The sequence below is a fragment of the Scardinius erythrophthalmus genome (assembly GCF_964197995.2).
Source record: "Scardinius erythrophthalmus genome assembly, chromosome: 10".
NCBI classification, from domain to species: domain Eukaryota; kingdom Metazoa; phylum Chordata; class Actinopteri; order Cypriniformes; family Leuciscidae; genus Scardinius; species Scardinius erythrophthalmus.
Genome location: NC_138230.1, coordinates 36,235,266 through 36,249,140, shown reverse-complemented (window position 1 = coordinate 36,249,140; position 13,875 = coordinate 36,235,266). Strand labels below are relative to the sequence as shown.

Genomic DNA, 13,875 nt, shown 5'->3' with positions numbered 1-13,875 from the left:
CGTCACTCAAAATGCCTCTGGGCGCAATCGGATAGACCTAAAACCAATCAGAGCGATCGTCAGCGTGTAAAGCTCACCTCAACGTTTCTGATTGGTGCCTCGATTTGGACGGATTAGAAATGGCCTTGAATGAGCTCTTTGCCAGACTACTTGCAAAGCAAATCTAAATTTGCCGGATGTTTGTCTAGGTTTTCCCAGGCTACCGTTCAAGTACAAGACAATGCGAAGAGGTGGCTTTCTGGGAGCGCACTTCTGATGTTTGTGCACAGGAAACCTCTCACAAAGCACGCATGTATTGAATTGAGTTCTCTTCCGTGTCTTCTTGCGCTTAAATGTTAAAATTGTCAAGTTTGACTTTCTTTGCAATTGACACAGCCGACCGAACTGCAAATTTTACAATGATGTCTGTAAAAAAGAGAAGCACTCGATAAGCTCGTGCTCAATCCACTCTGCGTTTCACTCATCAGCTCAGGCACAGCAGCTATTAAATGCATTAAATGCCCACAAAAGACCTGATTTAACAACAGCTTTGCCATACTTGGTTAAAGCTAACGCTATCTCTGGATGGTGGCGTGTGAGGTGAGTTTTATTATTTTCACATGACACTCTAACCAAATCCCATGTGTCATATCCACCTCATTCATTCCTTCCTTGTTAAAAAATCCAAAATAAGTCTACACATTTGATTTAAACATGCACCACTGTGCTGTATAGGTCTTCTCCCCCACCCCTACCCCTACCAGCCACCCTTTGGTGGACAAAAAAAGTAAATTTCACAAGCTGTATAAGAACACAAGCTGTATTTAAGGGGCATTTAAGGACTGTTTCCCAGGAACATTTGGAACCTAAAGTACAGAAAGACATCCACTCAGCACTAGACTGGCACAGAGATGAACCGCTGAAAGCAAAAGAATGGACTACAAAAAAACACTATGAGAAAGTGAATGAAAGAGAAAGCGAACAGTTACATAATGATCTGGGCACATCCAGAACCCTACAGCAAGGTGGACATTTGCTTCCCTCCGACGAGCACTGTGACTCACTGTGCCATACTGACAGGAGGACGACTTGTGCTACTGTTCCAATGTAGGAAGAATTGTTCCTACTGCCTCAACTCTCTCTGACCTCATTCAAGCAAAAAATGAATGGAAAAATGAATAGAAAATCTTTATAAGGTTGACTCATGGACAAACCAGCATAAATCTCATCAGACAAAGCCATTCAGCAGTTTAGTCAACCACTCAGTGACAGAAGCCACAGAAGCCACAGGTTAGGGTTAAGCAAACCTACTTATTGAAACTAAACAGTGGATTATATCAAAGCATTCCAGATAGGGATATTTAAGTGTTTGTTTAATTGTAATAACTCTCAGAGGTTACTGCAAAGATACTATTATATTCTAGTCAGTAGGATGTCTAAAGTGGACTACTGGAATAAAGTATTACTGATAATCTTCCAGAAGACAATATGTTGAATAAGGGAACAACTTGTTTTTTTATGCTTATTACGTGGCTGAAAAGTGATGGTTGTGCGTAAATTGGCTCCAAATGCGAATGTGAAAATTAAAAATAACGTTGTGCGTCAAGGCTGTGTGTGACCGGGCCAAAGTACTCACACATTCTACCTCATCCTTACACACAAACACACTCACACAGTCAGCTGAGGAAGGGAAGTTATGCAGCGAGGTGAAAGAAACAGGCTTTGTGCAAAGAATAAGAAAACCTCCGGAGAATAAACCACGAGAGCATCAAGCTCACAGCTAACGAAAAAAGTTCCCCAAACCCACACAACAACTAAAAAAAGAGAAAGCAAAAGTGAGATGAGGGGTATTTCAGAGGTGAATTGTTTTTAAAAAACTGAAGGGGAAGTTGTAATGGGAATTTACTTGGGTCTCAACAGGTGTTTTACAGACCATCAACATTCCTTCTCATCCAAAGCCTGTCTAACAGCAGCCTCTCGAGAGAGACCAGATCCACTGACAGGTATGACCTGCAGCTTGAAGAAACTCTCATTAAGAGTTCTGATAATCCCACTTTAGCCACCGAACTAGATCTTAGGTGTAATCCTCTTTGTCAGTGCACCTTGGTGGATGAAACACAGTGATCTTTACAAGTTTTTATTAAGCTGCCAAGATGCCTATTGGTCAAAATGGACTGTGTCTTTCACCCTTCAGATCATGTAGATCAAAAAAAGCTTTAATGATCAGTTGGCAGATGCACATCAGTGAATAATGGAAGCACTTGGAAACCCAGTCTGATGTTGATGGAGTGGGTTTGTTTTTAGCTGAAGGACCCTGGTGAGAAGCCAAAGCATCTAAATGTGATTACTATTCTCCTATTTATAAAGGAATTGAGTGCTGCCAATAGTACTGAGTTAATGGGGAAAAACTGGGTCAGCTGAAGTCAGCCAGGATGAAGCCGGATGAAGCCCAACCGAGAGCACTTCCTAAAATCAACACCATTTTGGGCATGGATCAATATGATTCGCTATTGACAACTTTATTGATAAGGTAAAAAAATTGACAAATATCTTTGAGAGACAGCTGAAAAATGTTGAATAACATCTAAGATGCCTCCATCTGATTGTTTTTTAAAGCCAGAACAGATATGACCTTCACTTGAATGACACAAGGCCAGTGTTGTTGTTAACTAAAACCAAAAAACTATTAAAACTAGTTCATTCGTTAATAGAAATAAAGCTGATATAATATAAAATATAAACATCAAAGAAAAACTTAACTTACTACTAAAACTGAAATAAAAATAAATTAAAGCTAAATAGCATTAAAAATAACTTATAAAAATGACAAAAGAACATAAACTGACTAAAACTTAAATTAAAATTGAAAATATAAACAGTTCATTCAAAATATGAATAAATACTATGATAGTAAATAAATAATACTACACCGCAAAAATTAAAAATGCATTTGCATAAGATGACTTAAATACACCTATTTTAACTAAAATTAATTTTGATATTTTTTGAGACAAAGTAAAAAATATCAGGGTGATGACAGTCCTAATGAAGACAAAGGAATTACATTTCTAAAAAGAAAAACTTACTGCGTAGTTTGATAGTTTGGAAATAATCATATTTTATTGTAATTTCTAATAATATCACAGAAGACACTCAAGACTGTGTCTAAGAGTCAACAATTCTCTTAACATGTCAAATAATTTAACCTTTTCATGAATGTCATGTGTTGTGGATCCCTAAAAATGTTGTGATATTTATGAATTAATAATTGATGATAATTGTAAAAGAAAAAAAAATAGGTATATTTCAAAACTTGATTACATAATGATTAAGATGTGTGTTCGACCACATAATATTAAAGTCACTAAATTTTTCTTGAAAATGCCAAACAAATACAAAACCATGTACATGAAAAAAAAAAAAGAAGTAAATTTCTAAGAACTTGACATGTTTTAAACTAGATTTTTGCTTGTATCTTTTACTAAGAAACAAGCACAGCAATAAAAATGTCACTTTTTCATCTGTAAAGCTCACTTAAATCTGTTGTAGACCGTTAGGGGTGACATCATGCCTAAGGTGGCCTGTCTGAAACCAGATTCCTTAGGAAATATGTTCATGCAAAAACACTACTGTTCGGTCGCTGACGGACAGGGCAGTTAGTCTGAGACACACACAGCCAGACGGGGCTGTGGATGTGGTGTGTCTGTGGCGAGCAGCAGAATACTTTGTTCAGTCAGTGTAGAGGCAGCGCTCAACTTGGCCGTGAGGGCGAGGTCTTAAACATGCATACTGCAACATCACATGATCGCTGAGAGAGAGGTGCAGTCATGCAGAACAGAGCGCGCACACACACACACCCTCTCATTACTGCCCTAAGACAGGGTAGGCTTTATGAAGAGGAGGGCGCCTTCGCCCAATGCTCTGATCTCACCGTGTGTACATATCAAACATGTACAAATGAAGATCCTGTCATAATTTACTCACCCTCATGTCGTTCCAAACCTGTATGACTTTCTTTTTTCTGTGGAAAACAAAAGGTTTTTAAGATTCAAAAAGTAAGTACCACTTTAAAAGCCTTCTGAAGCCATACAAATTAAACAAAAGTATGGAAGGTTGTTTCCGCCACTAAATAAAAATAAAAAAAGGTAAGAGACTTTTTTTACCTCAGAACTGCAAGATATAAACTTGCAATTATGAGTTATAAAGTCAGAATTGTGAGATATAAACTCGCAATTGCGAGAAAATATCCGAATTGCGAGCTGACTTTTTTTTCTCTCAGAATTTGACTCTCGCAATTGCAAGTTTTTCTCGATTCTGAGAAAAAAAAAAGTAATAATTGTGGGATATAAATTCGCAATTGCGAGTTTATGCTATTAAATTATTAATGTAGACATGTATTTTTTGTTAAGCTATAGCATTTGTGTTTAGACTAGAAATGTATTTAGGCTGATGTTTTTCATAACAAACAGCATAGAAACTATAGTTACATTTTACCTTAGTAGTGATGTGCTATATGTGATGTGCCACTGGTTTTACCAATGGTTATCATGATTTAAATGTATGATACTATGGATGATGATTAATTTTATCGTTGAGTCCTTTTCCCCATTTTATCATGATAATTTTTTTGGCTATATCGGCCAGCCATAATCACACGGTCTATGAATATTTTATGTTTACAAAATGTCTTATCTTTGATGTGTATCAACTCTATCGGAAAAAAATATAGTGTTTGTGTGCAGAGGAGGCAGGGCCCTGCTGTTCTGCTCTTTGAATATCCTCCCATTCACGGTCACGAGTTTACCGTCTAGTGCTCTGTTGATAATCTCGTTCAGAGATGGCCGCATGTGTTCTTTTTGTTTGGAAGTCTGTGCGTGTGTGGCTGTGTGGGCGCATGCTTGCATGTTCGCATCCCCTCTGTGGACCCATCTGTTAACTCTGAGGGCATTTTAAAATCGATCACATTTAGCCAACAAATCATACTTCAAATTTTTTAGCTTAACACAACACACAGTCCTATTTGCTAAATAGGAAAGCCGTACAAATGTCTTGTCCCGTTCCGAGTCAGGCAGCAGGAGATCTCATGGTGCTGAAAAGCTTGGGAAAACTATTTCCAAATGTATTACAGCAAAGCTTTGGCTACTTCCCAGAGTGGCAGGGAGCTTTAGGGAAACTTTGAGGCAGGCAGAGATCCACATAGTTGTCACGCCAACAAAGAACTAACAGCTAATGAATACCATCAAGACAATGAGGTTCCCACAGAAACAAATACTCCTGAAAACCACTCGCACTTAAATCTAGCTGGCAAACATCCACACCACGGACAGAGTGACCACCAGAGTCAGCAAAAAACACTGCACCCAGAAACCTTCAGAAACCAAACATACGAAGACGAATACTAGCTTTTTCCTCCAGATGGTTTGTAAAGCCGATGCCCTTTACCAAATATAGCAACAGAATGACTCATTTTTCTCAAAAGTAAAAAACCAGTCTGGCTCCTCAACAAAAGTAAATAAGATGACTCACCTCTATTGATGAACTGGGAGGTTCAATGTGTTTATCTGTAATGGGGAAAAGAAAAAAGAAAGAGAAACAAATCAAATATATAATATCTAACTAATCCATTTTTTAAAATCACATAACTCAAAATATTTACTTTTCATGTACGTAACAATTTTCTGATACTGAATTTGTCAATAGGATATAAGTAGATTTTTTTCATTTCTGGGTTCTTGCCAATGCATAAAGCAGTTAGGTGACTAAGTATACTTAGAAACTATTTGTTTTACATTTGTTGCAAAATATGCATATCTAAACAAATATTTAAATGGTTTGAGAGCATGGGGAGATTATGTTGTTTGCAGTGCCTCATGGAAGTGGGCGGGCACTAAAGAGTTATTTTGGCGCAAACTGTTTGTTTTGATTCTATGATTGGTGTAGATTCTCTGAGGAATCATGGGTAATGTAGTTTTTCACTAGGTATTCTGCTGTTGTAACAATTTGTTAAAAAAATACGCTGAAATAATGCAGGCTGATGGCTTTAACAAAAGCACATGTAATCTATTAACAACCTCATAGCTTACAGTAGGTCTGTTTTTAAAGGTTTATAGGTTATCATTAAAAATCAGCTCCCCTATGAAGAAAATGAACAGGATTTTTACTTCCAGAATTGTACTTGCACATATTGTATTGCCAAAGTGTTCACAGAGGTTGCTAAATTGCTAGATGGTTAATAGGTTGATATGGATGGTTTCTTATTGGTCAAAAGAGCCCAGCCTCAAGTCTCTAATATAATATGACTCAGGTCCTTTTTTGTTGCTCGTTTTTCATACACCAGCCAAAAATGAAAAAAGCAATTAGCACAAGACCATTTTGATTCATTTCCAAAGCACAAAAGATGCAGGACGAGATATTTTAATACTTACAGTTACGGAATACTAAAAAAGATGCTGTTTAATAATGACGCTCAATAAGGCCAGCATCTTTCTAGAGAAGTGGTGTATGGGTTGCAACCATGAATACATTTAATAGAAGTGAAATTGACCATGAAAAGCCCCCTCCCCCATTTCTATATTACAGAGAGGGACCATGGGGTTCACCTCAGACAACATTCACATTAAATATTGAACACAAATCTATAGGAGTCAGACAGAGACGCAATTTGTGCCAGTTGAGCCTGAGATACACTACAAAGGGCTTAGAATCATAATGTCTGTTTTAGCCCTTCCTTTAGTGGCACTGGAGGTATAATATTACAGTGTTAATAGAAAGAGCCTCCTCTGGGATTGGCCGAGATCCAGAGTTCACTGCTGCCACTAATGAATGAACCCAGTGTCATTGCAACGGCCACTTTCAACAACTGAATATCAAATATAACTGAAAATAAATTTCCACAGAAGTCTGAATTTGAACCCTCATAGAGTCTAACATACAGCATCCTGAGAGGAAGAAGGCATTTTCAAGAGGTTCTTTTGTATTTCGTGCAATAGGATGCCATTCACATTGTTGTATGAAACAGACGAGTACTGTAATATTATCTTTCTGTAAAGATGAAAGGAGAATCACTGAAAATAATTCATCCTTTACATTGTGACCTGGTTAACATGGAAATCAATTCACAAGGGTGTTTGACTCAGGAGGACAGTAACAAACTAAAACTGGGACAAAAGGGCAAATGTGTACACATCCAGCTGTGACTATGACTATTTATTTATATAAATATAATCTTCATTTATTTTTCAGGAGATGAATAGGGCAGTTCATTTAATAAAATAAAAAAACACCAAGTATATTACTACATGGTATGGCTATGGTAATGTTTGTATATTAATATTTTTCAATAGACAATACTAACAACATCTGTGACAAATCTGCACAATATTCTGATGCATTTGATGCAACACCTTGTAAGGACAGAGAGTGAAAGCTTTATCTATCTCAGATTAACCTATATCTTTGAGTTAGGCTTCTCAGGAGCTTCAGATCTACACTTCCATATTTCATTTTTCTAGTTGGGATACATGCTGTTTCCAAGGCTGTAACAACTATGAATCACTATATAGCAAGCAGAGAAAACAGAAAAGGAGACATAAACAACAATGAAGCATTGTCTGGAGCTTGGAGATAGACTTTTTTTCACAAATCACATCTCGGCTCTAAAGCTGTTTTATTCAATTTGAGAGGCAGATCTATTCATCATGGATAGATCATGACTGAAACAGGCAGGTTCACAGTCTGGTATCATTGGTCAGTCAGCGTAATTTGAACGTACCCATTTGCCAGGACAGCAAACTTCCCCAGGAGAGCAGAATTCAGCAGACTGTCATGTTACATAAGAATTGATTTTCCTGCCTGGTAAGGAAGGACCATCTGATCTAGTTACTTGCTTGTCATTTGGCACTATACACTTTTATACTTAAGGCAGAAGACTTATGTTATTTCTTAACAACCATAAAGGTTGTATATGCATGGTCATGGACTATACTGTATGGTACCAGCCATTTAAAACACACTCAAATAACTGCTGAACCCCATGTCTAAATCCTTGTTAGGGAGATGGAAGGATTGAGACATTCATCCCAATAATTATACTTATGAACGGCAGTCAGATTAACTCCCAAAGGAGAAACAGAGATGGAAGCAGAAGCCAAATCCAAAAGCCTCAGGCGAAAGAACCCAAATGAGATAATGGCTGAGAATTTAATTATACTACTTCTGTCTGTGAAATCCCTCTCTCAAATTTGATAAATTTTTGGTTAATAGAAAACAGTTATTATTCAAAGCACTATACTATTTTTTCCTCAAATATATTGATTTAAAATATATTGCAGTTAATCTGATTGTATATTTTTAATTTACAATTGATTCATATTTTTAGCCTAGAACATTCAATGTGCTAAATATGAGTGGGCGATAAAATCAGATGTAGGCCTAGCCTCATTTAACAAATTAAATGTTGTAATTGTGCATCCTGAACCATACATAAATACGCCTAAATGTTGAATCAATATGGTAAGTATGCATATCACAGGAGCACTAGGCCAAAGATCAGGTCCCTTTTGTTGCCCCATGCCTAAAGGTGCTTATGGATGAATCCATCACATGGTCCCATTGTTTACAATGGCTCGATGGTCAATAGCCTACGATATAACCGGTATTATAGAGTAAATGGTTTGTATTGCAATGAATGAGATAATAAATCAAATCAAATCAAATCAAATCATGTAATATTTTTATATGCAAATATCGGCCTATATTTAAAGTCTCGAATAAAACAGGTAAAATAATGGGTGTACATTAGAATTGAGGTGTTAGCCTAGGTACATCCCTAAATCTGTCTAAAAAAAAATTAAAATGGCCTCCATTAATCATAATATCGCTTATATTTAGCTGTGTCAAAGCAATGCCATTGTGAATAATAACGCATCTCAGTGCTATTGCTGTTCATTTGGCTTCACGCTGCGCCATTTACTGCGCATTTACTTTGACTTCTCATGTAAACATTATGATTTACCTGGACTGCTCTTTTGATACAATTTAACAGTCCCGTCCTTCCGGATCCTCACATCTCCAGGACCCGCAATCCGTCCAGGTGGACTCACACCTTTCTCTTTCCGTCTCTGTTTTTGAGTTAACCACCTGCAGCACTGATAACACACGGCCCAGGCTTGCTCCTCATTGATCGGTTGACTGTACAGTGTTAAAATCTCCTCCAAACACAATTCATCTTCCCCGTCCGTACAATCCATACTGATGTCTTCAGTTTTCGCTCCATCTCCGGGATCCTGGAGAGCCGACGGTGAGATTAACATTCCTTCGTCAGTCATTCTTCTTCTCCAGGCTTCCAGGGAGACGAAATGACTGTGTGTTGAGATGATAAAGAGACAGAAAAGGTATGTTTACGTTAGGTCTGTCATCTAGAAGGACCGCGCGTGTCCTCCTCTGAAGCCTGTGTCGATACTTCTGAGCTCGAGCTGCTGCTGCTGGTCGACTCTGAGAGGCGCTCATATGACTTTTCCGCATGGTCTCAGAGTCAGTCATGTCCTCAGTCACTTCATTGACAATACAAACTATTAGAGAAGATTCATCTTAAATAGCATTTTTTCCACATTATATAATAATATTATAAGAATTAAAAAGGCCTATGTAGCCCTTTAGAAAATGGTTTGTTTACAGCGTCTGTTGTTAAAGTCCGCATTAAACGGAAGTTGCGATAGTCTTTTCTTCCTTTTGCGACGTATAGCTACATCTGAGTGAAACAGCTTCTCGACCAAGAAAAAAAATTAGAACTGGACTGATTTTGTCCATCAGGAATTTATTGTCATTTGCGATTGCTGCGATCTCATGTGAGTGCCTGGTGTCCCGCCTTTGCGCCAATAAACATCATCAGAGAGCTGTGCAAGAGCTGGAAAAAGTTATTTTGATTAAAGTCTTCATAAAATAGAAGTTGTGTTAGTCTTTGTATCCAAATGAAACGGCTTTTCGAACAAGAAAAAATGTAGGGAAGGACTTCATTGTGTCCATCGGGAATTTTTGGTTCGATGGATAATTGGTTTACTATTGCTGTGATATCAGTGTTTAGGCTTGTTCGACTTACAGACCGATCGGTGAGCGAACAGAGAGTAGACGGCTCCTTATGGTTTTGAATCGCTCTCGCGGTACTTTGATGTCACAAACCGATCGGTCCGTGAAGCGCCGTTTCAAGTCGAACAAGCTTGCCCTCACGCCAGTAAACACGTCATCAAGGAAAAGAGAGGAAGTTATAATTTTGATTCAAGTTTATGAGGGCACATTATTTAAAAAACAAACAAAAACAAAGATGTCCACCCATAAATCGTACGGTGACTTTAAGAACAAACATCTGAAAGTTATAGTTAAAGCTACACTGTTTAGTAGGATTTTCTCCCATCTAGCGGTGAAATTGTTTATGACTACTGAATATTACTTTCTAGCCCCTCCCATTCCGAGGGCGTTTTAACTCCTACGGTGGCCGTATTATTTCAAATCTGTCGGCAGTCGCGAGTAATCTCCCCCTCGCATTCGTCACGGTGCCACTGAGTTTAAAAACGCGAAAGGCGAAGCTTGAATTTCCAGGTATGTCCCTCTTTGGCTAATGTTTTTTTAAGATGGAGGTGCAACATGGCTGCCGCCATTCGAGCGACTCGCTCGTATGTATTCTAAATGGCAGATTCTACGCTTACGAGAATACTTGATTAGTTGGTAGAAGTAATTACACATTAATGAGCACATATCATTTTGAAAGAACAAAGTGTTTTTTGCTAAGAACCAACTTAAAAAATTACACAGTGTAGTTTTAAGAACAAACATCTGAAAGTTATAGTTAAATTAAATCTTAACCTATATTTGGATAAAAATGTTACATTTAAATCAAACTGATTATGTTAACCCTTCATTCAAATTCTAAAACTGTTGGCTGTGGGCAGTGCCAGCCAAATAACTGAGGAATAAACCAATAGGCCTGTGCTAATTTTAGATAGATTAGAATTTAGATTGCCCAATTAAACCTGATTCACAAATAATCACTACACGCCTTTCTTTATAAAAAGGTGACAACTCAAAATTGCACTAAACTGTGTAATCAGTGTGAGACCCAGGGAGTGCTGTAACACCATCAGTTTGACCAATTAAAAGTGAGCTACAGGTGAAATCATTGTCATAACTGAAAATCTAAAAAATGGTAATGGCAAAAAAATGTTAGGGGAAAGAAAGTCAAATGTCATGTCTGATTTATAGTATGATTTGCACTCATGCTAATCGATGGTATTAAATAACTATCTGAAACAGCAGGTTCTCTTGTTTAATTTGACAACATCCATACAAGCTTTTCATCATGTCAAAATGTCTAACCCAAAAAGTGTGGTTGTAGCACTTCCAAACGTAATTCTACTGGAGCAACAAATTCCACAAAATCAGTATAGACTTAAATTTTCAACAAATGTTTTATTTATTCGTTTGTTTGTTTTGAACAAGGGCAATACAGAATAGCATTATACTTCAAATTTCATGCAGCAGAATTCTGTACAGTTTTCAGCCTGGAGAGTGTGATGTGTTAGATGTTTCCGAGTATATTATGTTTCATGCACTCCTCTATTTGTTATTTTAATTGTTTTGAATTTTAAAAATGTTTCATATATGTTAACTGTTGAACTTCAATTGTTTAAAGTGAAATGAAGGTGATAACGGATGTTATAATGATTATTTTGAATTTAATATGGTAATTAAATTCAAATGTTCATACACAAAACCATTACAACTCAGCCCATTAGTGGGGTAGATGTAACAACAGTGCTCTTTGTACTTGACATTAACCTACATAGTTTAGGCAATTTTTAAACAACTCCCTGATCTTCCTTATTTTAGATTGTCTATTATCAATGTTTATCATCAGTTTGGTGATGCAGCATTAAGATCTGGCAAAACCATGTATAGACAGTGCATTGCATTTTTAAAAAGCTTTTTTATATATACTATATTACATATTTCATTTTAATGATATAAATGTCCAAGACATAGCAATAGTCTGTTCATATAAGATAAGCTGCTCCATCTAGTGGTTATTTTACAGCACTTATAGCTGGTTGTACACAATGCCTGTAACTAAGGTTGATCGATCTGTTGTTACCATAGACTGTAAAAAAAAAAAAAAAAAAAAGTTGTTACCCTCCAAAGAAGGCAACTTTATTTCTAAAATAAAAAAGAAACTACTATGATACTGAATCACTAGTAAATATAAAATAAATAAATACTGTATAATTTCCAGTAAATGCATATTTACAAAAACAGAATAACCCAAAAATAATATTAACCAACTGATTTTTTGTACAATTATTTGTGCATGACATATTTAGTAGCCTGTTCTTTTAAAATCAGTGTCATTAGCATTAAAATTGCACAGTGCATTGTCAGCAATAATTCCTATATGCAACAATATGAACATAATGCTTTGCTCAGTAACTCATATCAAGGATATCAGGGTGCCAGCTGACAAATATCTATATTTAACATGCTAATGATCAGATGCACCTTGTTAGCCCATTTTAGCAACAAAACTCTATTTCTCTTGACAGCTTATGATTTCTTATACAGCCTGTAATCCACATGGCTGAACTCCTCTAGGTTTCAGAGCGTATCCTCCCCATCAGGCGAAGATGATTTTGTTCCCCATCGGCTCCCCGGGGTGAGACGCAGCATCAGCTGAAACCCCCTCAGAATGAGAAGTCTCCTCCTTCCATGTTTTTGGGTTTGAGTCACTTATCTGCTGTAAAAACACAAACAAGCTCACCATATCGATTGGGAAACAGACTTAATGTTACTCAAACACTGACACATCTGTCTGTAGGCTACATTGGCAGAACTCTAAAGTTTGAAGAATTATACATCCGAGACCATAATGTTTCATTAATAGCTGCTAGCTTTTTGAAGCAGTGACTCAAACCTCATGGCCACAGGATGTTCTTTGATGGTTTGTGCAGGTGCTGGAAGTCAAACCCTGCTTCCCACATTGAGTTCCTGTATTAACCATCCGTCTGCCTCTGTCTCCACAAGACCTGGCCTCCGTACCTGTGAAAATCATATCACAAAAACTTCTGGAAGCTTGGATTTTGCCTGATAACATACTAGGTTATTTAAAGACTAAATCATATTTCAAAAGAGTATAATAAGCCAATCAAACTTTGATTTGATTTCAGAGCATGCTGCATTAAAACGTAGTATCTTAAAGCTATAGAGTTTTGCAGTTAAATCAGATAAATATGAATATGCTCATGCACGTATAAATATAGCCTATATATTACTTTTCACCAACATCAACAAAACAGCATATAAGCTACCTGATAGTTTTGCACTGTCTTTAATACGCTGGCTACATTCTCCACGAACGACGCGGTTCTTATAAGTCACGCCGATGGGGATTTCAGCATCAGTGTTGGTAAGCCACGTCGATTCGGTTTCTCTGGTCCAGCTCTCATGATATCGCGGTTCAATAGCGTCTGCTCGACTCCCACCGCAGCCCATTGAAAATGTGAGATAAGATGGAGCGATGCATGCGCTGATAATTGTGATGATGCAGAAGAGCGCGCGAGTGTGTGCTGTGGTCCCACGCGCAACTGTGCCCTCGTGTTGTAGTTGTCTAACTTGAGATCTCCTACGTCATCGAGGGTCGGCTACAGTTTATTGTGAGACAGTGTAGTGGCGATTTGTACGAAAACAAACTGACTACCAAACAGATGTACAGTGGCCTAGTGGCCAAAAGTAATGTTCGGCCCAGAACAATTGACATCTTCACCATTTATTCAAATGATTAAAAATGTGTTAAAGATTTTGTAAGCAATTTGCGTAGTTGTGCTTGGAGTTAGGTTAATTGTTTTAGTTCTGATA

General features: G+C 37.3%; 2 protein-coding genes across 5 annotated transcripts in view; both read right to left on the bottom strand.

The window, feature by feature from the left end:
• The window catches only part of spire1a (spire-type actin nucleation factor 1a), a 45,451-nt gene extending 35,992 nt beyond the window's left edge, over positions 1–9,459 (bottom strand). For all 4 annotated transcript variants that reach the window (XM_081377555.1, XM_081377553.1, XM_081377552.1 and 1 more), the window contains exons 1-2: positions 8,993–9,459; positions 5,506–5,540 (exon numbers count right to left, since the gene is read on the bottom strand). In XM_081377555.1, coding sequence (XP_081233681.1) covers positions 5,506–5,540; positions 8,993–9,305 — 348 coding nt within the window. In that variant the 5' untranslated portion in view covers positions 9,306–9,459. The remainder of the gene's footprint in view (positions 1–5,505; positions 5,541–8,992) is intronic.
• Positions 9,460–11,688: 2,229 nt separating this feature from the next.
• On the bottom strand, positions 11,689–13,637 carry LOC308696868 (brain and acute leukemia cytoplasmic protein). The gene is made up of 3 exons (XM_081375785.1): positions 13,329–13,637; positions 12,935–13,059; positions 11,689–12,754 (listed from the first exon to the last, which is right to left on the bottom strand). The coding sequence occupies exons 1-3, from the start codon at positions 13,510–13,512 to the stop codon at positions 12,638–12,640; spliced, it is 426 nt and encodes a 141-aa protein (XP_081231911.1). The 5' UTR covers positions 13,513–13,637; the 3' UTR covers positions 11,689–12,637.
• Between the last annotated feature and the right edge of the window lie 238 nt (positions 13,638–13,875).

Coding starts and splice junctions, on each gene's coding strand:
- LOC308696868 (XM_081375785.1), bottom strand. CDS start 13,512: ATGGGCTGCGGTGGGAGTCGAGCAGACGCTATTGAACCGCGATATCAT. Junction 13,060..13,328: donor AGACAGTGCAAAACTATCAG/GTAGCTTATATG, acceptor TGATTTTCACAG/GTACGGAGGCCAGGTCTTGT. Junction 12,755..12,934: donor GAACATCCTGTGGCCATGAG/GTTTGAGTCACT, acceptor TTTTTACAGCAG/ATAAGTGACTCAAACCCAAA.